General features: G+C 43.9%; 1 protein-coding gene across 1 annotated transcript in view; it reads right to left on the reverse strand.

Moving 5' to 3' along the window:
* The window catches only part of LOC117346678 (vitamin D3 hydroxylase-associated protein-like), a 76,589-nt gene that overhangs the window by 52,096 nt on the left and 10,250 nt on the right, over positions 1–14,243 (reverse strand). The window contains exon 3 of the mRNA XM_033916632.1: positions 2,447–2,590. Within this exon, the coding sequence (XP_033772523.1) occupies positions 2,447–2,590 (144 nt within the window). The remainder of the gene's footprint in view (positions 1–2,446; positions 2,591–14,243) is intronic.

Raw genomic sequence — 14,243 nt, forward strand, 5'->3', positions numbered from 1 at the left:
GTCAAATCTAAACTAGCTCCACCTAGATCGGTGGTTCTTAAACCTGTCCTGGGAGGACCCCCAGCCAGTTGGGTTTTCAAGATATCCCTAATGAATATGCATGAGGCCGATTTGCATATAATAGAGGTGACAGGCATGGAAATCGGCCTCATGCACGTTCATTAGAGATATCTTGTAAATCCGACTGGCTGGGGGGTCCCCCAGGACAGGTTTAAGAACCCCCGATCTAGGTGGAGCTAGTTTAGATTTGACTAATTTCCTTGAAAGTTCTAATGACGATATTAAAACCAGGGCAACCCTCGTTGTTATGTCCTCTACAGAGAAGCATAAATGTATGGTTCTGAAAGCTTTCTTTAAGAATAAAGATTCTTCATTTTCAGCTCAAAGAATTCACTTTTCCATTCAGTTGAGAAGGAACCAATTTCTTAGATTGAAAGCTCGTACACTTGCAGTAGAAGCCACCTATTTTAACGGTTCCCCTACGGTTGACTTGTTGGCAAGGGATGAATTCTGTTGCCTTTGATCCCACACAATTGGAAAAAAGTTTCTAGGTTAATTCTTAAATGTCGTATTAAATGTCATTTGAACTTCCCTAATGTGGGCTACCTGTACCTGTGGTTATGAGATGGGATATTTGATATATTTATTTTGTTTTGTATGTCTTTTAAAGATTGTGCTTGTGAATTTGTTATCCACTTAGGAAGGTGTATTTTCCAGACATGTTATGGTTATATACTGTAGGACCCTGGGCAAGTCACTTAATCCTCCACTAGTGGACCCACCGGGACAGACAGGGAAAATGCTCGAAGTACCTGTATGTAATCCACTTTGGCTGTATAAGTACAAAAAAGGTGATATTCAAGCCCCCAATCCCTCTCCCCTATTATGAATTCTTTAATTTCCAATATTGTCCAAGGATACAATATCGGAAAAGATTTGCCCCTGGTTTTAATGCAGGTACATTTTCCAGCAAAAGAAGTGCAGAGTTTTGAAAATGAAAACCTACCTGTGTTGTTTTCCCCACACTAGGAACACCCGGAGAAAATGCAGCTATAAGGAAGTGTCTGGTGGGCAAATTTCCAAAACCTCCTTTACCCACAGAAATAGCCATTTACACATTTTTTTCCCCCAATTGGCTTTCTCAAAGTAGAATAGAGTTAGGGACGGTGATCTGTGTTTATGTAATGATTGATTTTGTAATGGAGAATTTTTAGCTGTCTGTATAAATGATGCTTCATTGAAATTTGAGTGCTTTATTGTTTTGTCATTAGAACAGTTCTTATGGAGATGTAGTTTGTTATAATATTTATGAAGAAAAAAAATTTTTAAAAAAACTTTTGTTCTTAATCTTTCCTTTTCTATTTTTAAATGGAGTTCTTTTCTTGATGAATGTGATTTATGCATTGTATATAAAGTTTTTAATAAACATTAACATAGGATGATTGATTATGGCATAATCATGCCGGTATTAATAACTCTTACACCACCACAGAGCTCCATGTATTTCTATATAAAGCCCTTGTATTGTAACACCTCACAACTCCTTATGGTAACATCTCTACAGAAGCTCATGTATTGTAGTGCCTTTGCAAAGGCTCATGAAAACTGCTCTGAATTGACACCCCGGTCATTAGTAGCGGTATAGAAGCTCTCAATAAACAAATACAGTGTTCCCCCGTGAATTTGCGGTTCGCGGACCCGGTCATTTGCAGTATGCTCCGACCGCCTCTTCCTGTACTAACATCGGGCTTCGCCAATCAGGAGCTGCGTGTCAAAGCAGCTCCCGATTGGTGAAGCCTGATTGGTGAAGCCTTGACAAATTACAGCTATACTCGCTCGAGGAGCGCAGAGAGAGGGGGGACATGATCGAGACGTTCAAGTATCTTACGGGCCGCATCGAGGCGGAGGAAGATATCTTCTTTTTCAAGGGTCCCACGACAACAAGAGGGCATCCGTTGAAAATCAGGGGCGGGAAACTACGAGGTGACACCAGGAAATTCTTTTTCACTGAAAGAGTGGTTGATCGCTGGAATAGTCTTCCACTACAGGTGATTGAGGCCAGCAGCGTGCCTGATTTTAAGGCCAAATGGGATCGGCACATGGGATCTATTCACAGGGCAAAGGTAGGGGAGGGACATTAAGGTGGGCAGACTGGATGGGCCGTGGGCCCTTATCTGACGTCTATTTCTATGTTTCTATGTTTCTAGTACAGGAAGAGGCGGTCGGAGCATACCGCGAGTGATTTCCTTCACTCGCCGGCACTCCAGCTGCCCTTTCCTGCCTCTCCGGCTGCCCTCTCCTGCCTCTCCCAGGTGAAAAACCGTATTCACGGTTTTTCGATATTCGCGGGGGGTTCCTGGGACGGAACCCCCGCGAATATCGGGGCAGTACTGTAGCTTTTGAAAATGTTTCACGCATGGAAAATGCAGTAGAAATTGCCTAATACCTTGTAAGCAATGTGTTCCTTCAGGCTGATGGGGACCCCATACAGCAGACCCTTCTGCTTCTCCGTCTTAACTTCCTGAAGATGATTTTCGCAGTCTGGAAGAAATGCAGTCACACAGTTCACCTTTTCGTTTGCTTCCAAAGTCTAAAATACATAGAAATAGCCATTAAAGATGAGGTGGAGGGGATTTGATAATAAAGTGCAGGTTTAATGGTATACACAGGTTTTCCCTGCACAGGAAATGATGAATTTTCAAAACAAAAGCATAGGTATACTTCCATTTTGAAAATTGCTCCAGAGAATGGACGTGCTTACATTTTTTATTTTATTTTTAAATCTTTATTCATTTTCTTATGTTACAACAAGTGTTTTAAATAGATTCATTAGAAATTTGAATATATACACTTGATTAATTCACATATTAATTTTAAATTTAACATTTCTTTAAAAATTCAATATTATATAAATTTATAATATTATGTCATAAATCTAAATTTATATAATTTTTTTTGAATATAATAATTTCCCATCCCTCCCTCCCTTCCAATCAATAATACATACAATCATCTTTATTGTAAATTCATTCAAATATTGATATAGTATGTAGTAATCAGGAATAAAATCCCACCCCAATCCCTTCTATTCAATTATCTTATCTTGGGAAAAGTTAATCATTCATTACAGTATTCTGTTAACGGTCCCCAGATATTTTGAAATTTACTCACATTGCCTTTTTGTGTTGCATTAGCTAGTTCCATTTTGTATATATGGCATACAGAATTCCACCAAAAATTGTAATTTAACATATCATGTTTTTTCCAGTTATATGTTATTTGTTGTATTGCTATTCCAGTTAAAACAAAAAGGAGTTTATTATTACTTGATGAAATTTGGCTTCTTGCTCTCATGGTTGTTCCAAATAATATAGTATCATATGACAAGGCTACTGGATTTTCTAACATCCTATTAATTTGAGGCCAAATTGATTTCCAGAATGATAAAATAAATGGACAAAAGAATAAAAGGTGATCTAATGTCCCTACTTCAACGTGACAGTGCCAGCATCTATTAGACTTAGAGCTAAATGCTTACATTTAATAATGATAAATTTGGGAAACACTTCAAAGGCTAATTAATAAATTATATTAAATATTGACATCACTAGTGTCATAAGCTTTTTAATGATCAATAGTCAAACCTATATTACAATACTGAACACATCACATCTTATATAAATTTTAAATAACATTCACCCACACAGAATCCACCTAGAGGGGCATAATCAAAAGAAACGTCTAAGTCCGTTCTGGGCCTAAGTCACCCAAAGTCGGACATGGGAAAAGGTCCACTTTCAAAAAATATGTCCAACAGCCGTATGATCGTCCAGACCACTAAGTCGTCCATCTTTATACCTTATTTTCATCCAAAAATTCATCCTAGTCAAAAAAGCCTAGAAAAAGACCTTTTTGACGTGGGCGGGGTCAGCAAAGTGATGGACTGAACACCTAAACATTGCACCAGAGTAGTGGGGTACCGTACAGGGCACCGCTGTGAACTTCACAAAAAGGGTGCCACATAAACATCTCACTACAGCTCCCTTATAGGTCATGGTGAGCCCCCAAAACACCCCCAGAACCTACTAGACCCACCTACCTACCACCCTAATAGCTTTTATGGCTGCAGGAGCCACTTATATAGCAGTACAAAAGGGTTTGGGGGTTTTTAAGGGGGTGCACATTTTTCACGATGAATGCAGTGATTAGAATGGCTTATGGGCCTAGGTCCTCCTCTCCATGGTTCACTAACCCATCCCCAAGACCACTTAAGCCACCTCCTTGCAGCTCTACTAGGCTTTCCTATGCCAGGCTGCCAGGTGCTGATGTTCTGGAGGCAGATGTGTAAAGTTGTTATTATAATTTTTAGGGTGGGGGGGTCAGTGATCACTGGGGCAGTTTGTGGAGGTCTGTACTTTGTGTCTGCAGTGCTTATCTGGTCAGTTTTGATACCTTTTGTGGACTTAGACCTGGTTTTAGATGGCCTAAGTCACAATGTCCAGGCAGTGTTGTAAAACTTTTGGTTATACATGCAGTAGGATGGCCCACGGCCCGCCTAAATCCCGCCCTCGACACTCCTCCTGACATGCCCCTTTTAGCTCTGGTCGTTCAGCAGCACTGTGCAGGCCTAAGTCATTTTTAGATACGTCTAAAACCCGGTTCGATTATCGGCACTTGGACGACTTGTGTTACTGATCGTCCAAGTGCCGATTTAGGCCGGTTTTCAGACGTATTTCTGTTTCGATTATGAGCCCCCTAGTGTGTAAAATCATGAACGTTCAAAATAAGTATTAACTGTATTAATAAGTATTAATAAATAATCCAAAACTGAACTCAGGTTCTTTCTTAGTTCCGAGCTGTATCTTTAAGTTCTCTTTTAGATGTTTCTGAGACAGAATATAGAAACCAGAATCATTTGGCGATCTTGACAGCCTTCATTGCAGCCTTGCTCAACGCTCGACGGTGCTCACATTTACTCTCGCCTCCGTTTTTCTGCACTGATTTACCCACATATTTTCAAAAGCGTTTGCATAAAAGCCCAGCCCTCTCCTGTGCCCTCCCTGGGAATGTCTCCGCTCAATTTGGGTAAAGTTAGGTGCGCATAGAGCGCATACACTTACCACAGTGAGGGGCTGATTCTGTAAACAGCGCCTAAATAGGCCGGCGCTAGCCGCGTGTCAATCACAGGCACGGGTTCACAGAATCGCGGCTAGCGGGCGCCCATGTCAAAACGTGGGCGCCCGAAATGTAGTCAAGGGTTTTAAAAGCTTACATTTTAGGCGCCTAAGTTAAGGGACAATCGTGGCTAGCGGGCGCCTAACTCACGCTCCGCCCGCGGAAACGCTCACGTAGGCATTAGGGGGCAAATTCTGTAAGAAGCGGCCAAAAGTTAGGCGCCTATATAGGCATCGTTCAGCATGGTGTCAGGTCAAAAGCGCGCCGGGACAAAGGCACGCGCAGACAATTGAGCGCAGCACGGAGGTGCGCGCCGCAGAAAATTATTGTTTTTAGGGCTCTGACGGGGGGGCCGGGGGGGGAAACCCCCCACTTTACTTAATAGAGATCGCGCCGCGTTGTGGGGGGTGTGGGGGGTTGTAACCCCCCACATTTTACTGAAAACTTCACTTTTTCCCTGTTTTTAGGGAAAAAGTTAAGTTTACAGTAAAATGTGGAGGGTTATAACCCCCCAAACCCACAACAACACCGGCGCGATCTCTATTAAGTAAACTGGGGGGGCTCCCCAACAAAACCCCCCATCGGAGCCCCTAAAAACTGTCATTTTCTTTGGCGCGCGCCTCTGTCTTGCGCTCAGTTGTCGGCGCGCGCCTTTGTCTTTCGTGGGGTTGTCTATGAACCGTTCAGCACGATTCAAGTCAAATTGGGCGCTGTTTAGTGAATCACGCTGAGCGGCACCTATTTTGGAGGTGCCCAAGAAATAGGCCAGCTCTAGGCCCAGCTCAAAGTTAGGCACCCTTGCGAGCGCTTAAGCACGCTTAACAGCAGCGATTCTGTAACAAGGTGCCTAACACAAAGCCATGCCCAGGCCTAACGTGCATAGCGCCTACTTTTTTGAAGACTGCCTAAATTTTTAGAGGCGCCTTGTTACAGAATCGCGCTTTCTTGATAGGCGCCTATGTTTCAGTCAGTGCTGATTAAAAAGCTTAATTGCGCTTGTTCTTCAATTTCGATAGGTCTTATCTAGTTGGGCGCCTCTTCCGCCTTAACGCTCCCCCTCTCCACATTAGAAAACAGATCAAACACTCTTCTTTGCATCAGATCAAATCCTTAACTCTCCCCTCCCCCCCCTCAACACTGCCCACCTTTCTTTACTTTTTCCCCCTCCTTTCCCCCCTTCCAAGATCCCTGCCCCCTCCCTCTCATATAATATGCACTGTTCCCCCCTCTCATAAATTCAATTGTACTCTCTTACAGTACATACCGTATGCGCTCTGTATTTGAAGGATCCCTAGCTAGCTGACATAGCTGGGTCACGGTGTATATGAAGAAACTATCAGTGGGTCATAATTAGTACAAAGAACAACTTGTGACTCCATTTTATTGCTCTGAGAAATCACGTATACATACAGGCCTGTTCTATGTATCTGTCTTAAGTGCCAGGCACGGCAAGGAGGCAAAAGGATGTTGCTGTTAGTTAGCCTTGATGTATAGATTATAGGATGGATTTATGGTTTTGTTTTTCTCTCTGCTGTTACCTTTTGGTCAGAGCTGGTTAGAACTGGTTTGGACTGGTTAGGACCCTATATAACTTTTGTGTCCGAGATCCTCAGGGTCTTCTGTTTATGCAGCCAGTTCTGCCCAGAAGTCCAGCATATATGCTTGTTTAATAAAAGCCTTTTTACATCTCTTCAGTCTCTGGCTCAAGTCTCTGCACTACTAACGGAGGGCCTTATCCTAAAAGGTACCTTCATTTGGCGCCCGAACAGGGACTTGATCTACAGACTTGAGCCTGTTTGGCACGATCGTCTCCCTCGGAGGATTTCAAACCTTGCCTCCTACGAGACCCGTAATAGCCGGCATTAACCTGGTGGTTGACCAGGAACGGTTTCTCGTCGAAGACAACGGATTGCACCTCGAGAAGGAACGAATCGGTGGAGATTTCTGGCTCCTGGTTTTGTTGTGCCGGTACCGGACCTGTCTTGGTAAGTGAGAAGTTGATTCCTTCTCTATCCTGTCTCTACCTCTTCTGTCTAGTAACTTCTTAATCCGTTGTGAAGCACAGAGAGGATTCTGGTTTCTGGAAATTGGAACTTTTGTTGGGTGCATATATAGATTGTATAATATGGGTCAGAGCACCACCGACCCCCTTCAGATCATGCTTAAATATTTTACAACTGCCTTTTCTGGCGATTATGGCGACCCTAAGATTTTTTTATTGTTTTCTTCATCCTTATTTTTATTGTTGTCAAAGGCTTAGTATTTGGAATTTAATCAACTTTTTGTCATACTTGTCAAATTAATAAAACAAAAGCTCTGGGGACACCTGACAAGACACAGAGAACAAGAAATTGGTGATGTTGAGAAATTACCCGGGGAGATGGAAATAGCATTTAGGTTGGAAACCTGGGAAAGGTTGGTAAAGCAAGCCAGCATGATTGTTTTGCCGAAAGTTGCAGACAGGATAGTGTAAGTTGCTTAACAGGGTAAAATGCATGTGGATCAAGACAGAATTAAGAATGTGAGTTCGCACTGATGAACGAGAATAAGGACTGTGATTTTAGATATATGTTGCGTGCAGTGGATTTGTTACAGACAGTGAGTAATTTAAAGAAAGTTGAGCCAGATAGTTTACGTGTTCTCGCAGTTGTCAAAGTGTGTCTGCTGGTAATAAAAAAAAAAAAAAAAGCAACCGTTTGTCAGACATGTGGGGTTTGTGTTTGGCACATCCCTGCCTTTGTATCCCAGTGTTGGGGGATTTAAAGTACAAGACTAACAATGATAGAGGTTAAGTATCCATATTTTTCTGAAAATTGAAATATTTGCTAAACATGGGCTTGATAATTCAAGTTCAAGTTTCAAGTTTTATTATTATTTGATGAATCGCCTATACAAACATTCTAAGCGCTGAACAAAAAAAAAAAAAAAAAAAAAACCAATATTTTAGAGGACAAACAATTTTAAGACACAAGTACAAAGTTAAATAACAAAGTTTTTAAGAGTTTTATAAAAGAGATAAGATCTTTTTCTTTTCTGATGTACAGTAGCAGTGCATTCCACGTTTGTGGCGCTGTAACAGAAAACATGTCATTTCTTCTTGTACCCACAATTTTTAAGGAAGGGACAGTTAATAAGTCTTGTGATGATGATCGTAGAGAACGAGGGGCATAATAAGGAATGATCATTCTAGACATGAATTGAGGCTCATTGAAAGCTAGAACTTTAAAAACCAAGAATAATATCTTAAAAGTAATTTGGTGGCTAATAGGTAGCCAATGGGACTTAATCAATAGCGGTGTAATGTGGTCAACTTTTTTTTTTTCCTTTATGAATGAGTTTTATTGATAACGGATGGATTGAGATTACTTCTTTTGTGCTAACAGTCTCCCTTGCTTTCCCGTATTGTGTCTTTATCCTGGTGTTCTTTATGAATTCTTTCTTCCCATGCATGTTTGTATAAAGTGTTATTATCAATCTGATTTTAAATACAATTGGAAAGAGAAATACCTTTCAAATAAACTTGGTAGCTCAAACTCCAGAGGAAGGGGGTAGTTATTATGTAAGGACAGTGCAGAGTAAAGTAGCTACATCTAGTCTGCAGCAGTGCCCACTCCTCAGAGTGTAGCGGGACCCAGGTGGCAGACAAGGGTTCCAGGTCTGCCTGCAGGGAACATGGCTAAGTGACCTCAGGGGTGGTGTCACGTTAAAATGTCTCTTCTTTGTCTTCGCAGTCATACATACAGAGCTGTTCTGGACCTGTTACAATGAGCCTTTTTCTACCCAGAGAAGGAGGACAATGTTCTGCTTTCAGTAACCTTGAAATGACCTTGCACTTAACATTTAACATGTTTCTTTTTTTTTCCTTTGAATTGACATTGCCATACTTCAGAATACCTCTATATTTAACATTGTACACTGTATCTTACTTTACCTAGTAAGTTTTGCTTATTTTTCAAGATTGAAGCACACCCTAGCAGTTGCGTCCCTGTCTGCCTTATGAATGTAATTGGCAGGGCACCAAGCCAGAGTGATAACATTCTTACGTTTTCTCTTTCGGACGTTCCAGTAACCATTTAGATGCCTTTTATGATTATGTGATTATTATGCCATGTGTTATATCGCACTTTACTTTGCCACTGTGTGCACACAATTATGATTCGTGCTATGATGGACGTTTGTTTTTGTATAACTGTGCATTTCTCTGCAGATCTAAGTTCAGCTCTGAATCCTTGCCAGCTGGAAGAAAAGTTTCACGCCTTTTCTGTTTTCTATGTTTGTTTATGCCCTGTAATCTTTGTGTTGTCTATCTGTTTGGTTTGTGGGGTACCCCAAGGAAACCAACTATACCATTGGCCATTTTTGGAGATTTTTCTCTCCCTTTTTGCATTTTTGTTTTTTTCCTATCTAAATTGCCTTTCTAGCTGTTCACGCCCACGCTGCCCTCTGGCGCCAGCGCTCCTTCCTCACCTCCTCTGGATCCCCTATCCAACACCACCAACTCATCCTGGACCTTTTGGATGCTATCCTGCTACCCTCCAAAGTTTCTATCATGCACTGCTGGGCCCACCGTCGCCTCCGTGATTTCATCAGCCGCGGTAATGCCTTGACTGACCGCTCGGCTCGCCAGGCGGCCCTCCTAGGTCCGCCCACACCCCCTCTTCTGTTATCCCTTTCCTCCCCTCAACCTTTCCTTCATTCCCTTTCCCCCCAGTACACTGACCCCGAGCGCAAGTAGGCCACGCAGCAACCTGGCCATTGCACCCTCCCATCCGGATGGATTACTATACCCTCCTCCCACACATCCACCCCCCTCCTGTATGTTCCACAACTCCTGGCCCTCACTGTTGTCCAACGTGCACACGATTTTTCTCATGCCGGTAACCCAGCTCTCCGCACTCTTCTCCGACAGAATTTCTATATCCCGAATCTCTCTCAACTCATCTCCCATGTTCTGCTCCGCTGTGTCATTTGCCTCCGACACACCCCTCTTCTGTCAGATCCCCCGTTCCTGGTCACCAGCCTATCGGTTCACACCCCATGCAAGTCCTCTCTACTGATTTTGCCTACTTGCCCCCCTCCCATGGGTTCCGTTGCCTCCTGGTTTTCATTGATTCCCACACTGGGTGGCCAGAGGCCTACCCAGTGCGCACAGAGAAAAGTAGGGAAATAGTAAAGGCTTTACTCCATGACATCATCCCTCGCTATGGCCTGCCCCTAGTGATTGGCAGCGATAATGGCCCCGCCTACATATCACAAGTCACACAAGCAGTCTCTCGGGCTCTGCAAATCACCTGGAAATTACATGCGGCCTATCACCCCAGAGCTCTGGCCAAGTTGAACGCATCAACAGAACTATTAAAACCCTCCTCGGAAAAGCGGCAGAGGAAAGCCGCCTGCCATGGCCCAAACTGATTCCTTCTGTTCTATTTCACATCCGCTGTACCCCAGGTAAACGCAATCGGTTGTCCCCATTTGAGCTCATGTATGGCCGACCCCCGCCGATAGTCAGCCCAGACCCTGAGTCTCTTGAACAGATAGGGAACGCTATCACAGACGCAGAGATAAAGCAGCTAGGAAAGACCATTATGAAATTACAGAACTGGGTCATTTCTAGAGCCCCGCTACCAATTACAACCCCTGTCCACCTCTACAAACCTGGGGATCAAGTGTGGCTGAAAGTATGGAAGAAAGAACCGCTGAAACCCCTTTGGACAGGGCCTTTCACTGTCTTACTTGCTTCCCCCACAGCTGTCAAATTGTCCCGCCACGAGTCTTGGATTCACTACAGCCGTGTGAAGCCCGCTGCTGAGTATATTTGTGAAAAAGGGCCTACTAACCTTCAACTGAAAATCACGCGGCTACCCCACACTCTGGAAGAGTAATCACGCACGTCTGATCCGGAGATCTGACAAGATATTTAACATGAACTCTGTTGTATATTTACTGCTTGTGATTTACGTCTTGCCAACATTGTCCATGTCCCCTACCCCTCCCACGCCTGGGTGTGCCCCTTGTGTGGCACTAGTGGACAATGGGGGCAAAACGGAAAATGTTATTAGATTTCAAACTAATTATGAGTGTAAGGGTCAACTAGTGACCCCTGTATGTATATAAAACAAGGTTGAATATTCTATATGTAATAATGGAGATTCACAGATCTGTTTCGACCCCAAAGCAACTAATAGGGATACTTGGATAGAGGTCAGGTCAGTCTGGGATCAGGGCCCCCTGATTCAACAAACCCTGGTCACTAATCCCCATGTCCCGGCCTCAGTCCTCTTTGATGCTTGCCATGCCATGGACCAGAACCCCACCTTCCTTGGACGTTGTGGTGCCCTAGCATGGAGGAGGGAATATATGCACAACGATAAATACATGTGCCTGGCGGGACAGAAGCCGTCCCACTGTGAAGGGTCTTCCGAACACTACTACTGTAACTACTGGAGATGTGTATCCTGGGCTACTTGGGGTATGACCCGACTGCCCACCACCCGAGCCATATTATCCAAAGTGGTGACTACCTCTGACTGTGGCCTCCAGAACTGTAATCCACTTAACTTCACTATCCTACAGCCGTTTAAATGGAACCTCGATGATAGCCTCCGGAAAGCTCGCTATCTTGTGGGCCTACAGATATATGGTAAAGGCACGGACCCTGGTACTGTCTTGCACATCAAACTCGTTGAGAGACACCGAATCCCTGAACAACACAGCATTGTGTTCCCAGACTTTTATGAACATATGAAACTTGACCAACAAGACTTTGTGCCCTCTGCCACCACTCGCAACCTTTTCATACAGTTCGCTGAAGCCATAGGAGCCACCTTAAATCTGACAAACTGTTATGTCTGCGGGGGCACCCAGCTGGCCCCTGAAAAACTCCATTCTGGCAAAACACTGCATACAGCGCCTCGGACCATCCTTTACCACTCGTGTTGGACACCTGCAGTGCCAATCCTTATGGACTAAAAACAGCACCTCTCAGCCTGGTTGGACTTATTGGACCGGAGATCCTAAGTTAAAAATACCCAGACGATGGAATACTACTGGCAATGCTACCACATTAAATGTCTACCTCAACCTGCCTGCTTCTGCCCCTTGGGCTGCACCGGAAGGATACTACTGGATCTGTGGGAAAATGGCATACCCCACTCTACCCTCAAATTGGACTGGCACTTGTTTTCTGGGCACTATCAAACCAGCCTTCTTCCTCCTCCCGTTATCCGAAGGAGAACATCTGGCTGTCCCAGTATTCGATCAACGGGCCCGTTCTGAAAGAAGCCTGGAGATTGGTAAATGGGGAGACACTTGGCCCCCGGAGCGCATCATTGCTGTCTACGGTCCTGCTACTTGGGCTGATGATGGTATGTTTGGGTACCGGACCCCAATCTACATGCTTAACCGCCTCATACGACTGCAGGCGGTTTTAGAAGTTATCACCAATGAAACAGCTAGGGCCCTGGGAGCCCTGGCCAAAGCGAACACTATGATGCGTACCGGCATCTATCAGAACCAACTGGCCTTAGACTATCTATTGGCCGCTGAAGGAGGGGTGTGTGGAAAATTCAATCTTTCCAACTGCTGTCTACAACTGGATGATGAAGGATTTGTGGTTGAAGAGGTCATAGACAAGATTACCAGATTAGCTCATGTTCCTGTCCAGACTTGGAAGGGTTTTTCTGCTGATATGTTTGGACTCAACTCACTGACTGATTGGGCCTCCAAACCGGGACTCTTTAAAGCCCTCACCATAATTTTCCTGGTATTCTCTGTCATATTTTGTGTTCTTCCTTGCCTGTTACCATGTTTATTGAAAACCCTTAACCGTACTATTAGGACTACGATTGACAAAAGTACCACCGCCCTAGTCCTGGCCCTTTCCTCCTATCACCCAGTCCCCACTTCTGATACAGATGGCCCTGACCTCCCATAACCCAGCTAGTCAGCTAGCCTACAGAAGAAAAGTTGGGAATGAAGGATCCCTAGCTAGCTGACATAGCTGGGTCACGGTGTATATGAAGAAACTATCAGTGGGTCATAATTAGTACAAAGAACAACTTGTGACTCCATTTTATTGCTCTGAGAAATCACGTATACATACAGGCCTGTTCTATGTATCTGTCTTAAGTGCCAGGCACGGCAAGGAGGCAAAAGGATGTTGCTGTTAGTTAGCCTTGATGTATAGATTATAGGATGGATTTATGGTTTTGTTTTTCTCTCTGCTGTTACCTTTTGGTCAGAGCTGGTTAGAACTGGTTTGGACTGGTTAGGACCCTATATAACTTTTGTGTCCGAGATCCTCAGGGTCTTCTGTTTATGCAGCCAGTTCTGCCCAGAAGTCCAGCATATATGCTTGTTTAATAAAAGCCTTTTTACATCTCTTCAGTCTCTGGCTCAAGTCTCTGCACTACTAACGGAGGGCCTTATCCTAAAAGGTACCTTCAGTATTAGCCCTTCCTTCACTTAAATCGTCAATGTAAACTAGTTTGACCCTTCGATTGCCTTGTTATGTTCTTCTTTTTTCGATTGCACTGTATGTAACTCATTTATTTGTTGTGAACCGCCTAGAACTCCCTGGGTATGGCGGTATACAAAAATAAATTATTATTATGAAATAGGTGCTTAACATTAGGCCCTGCTTACAGAATTTGGGCCTAGGTGCATTATGATAGGCACCTATCACCCAATTAGTTTTTTTAAACCAATTATTGAGGCTGTTAAGGGTATTTTGCCAATTAACCCCTCCGCTTTTACTAAATTGCGATAGCAGTTATTAGCGCAGGGAGCCGAAGTGAATGCCCAGCGCTGCTCCCGACGCTCATAGGAACTCTATGAGCGTCGGGAGCAGTGCGGGGCATTCAGCGTGGCTCACTGCGCTAAAAAAGGCTATCACGGTTTAGGAACTGGGGGGGGAGGGGTAAGTTAGGCACTTAAGAGGCACTTATCTTTAGACGCCCTTCATAGAATCAGCCCCTGGATGGATAATTCTGTAAGGAAGGTACCGACATTTAGGGATTCTTTTACGAAGGTGCAGTGAGGCCTTGCGCATGTTTACCGCATCCTAAAAG

Source organism: Geotrypetes seraphini, chromosome 12 (assembly GCF_902459505.1).
Source record: "Geotrypetes seraphini chromosome 12, aGeoSer1.1, whole genome shotgun sequence".
Lineage (NCBI taxonomy): Eukaryota > Metazoa > Chordata > Amphibia > Gymnophiona > Dermophiidae > Geotrypetes > Geotrypetes seraphini.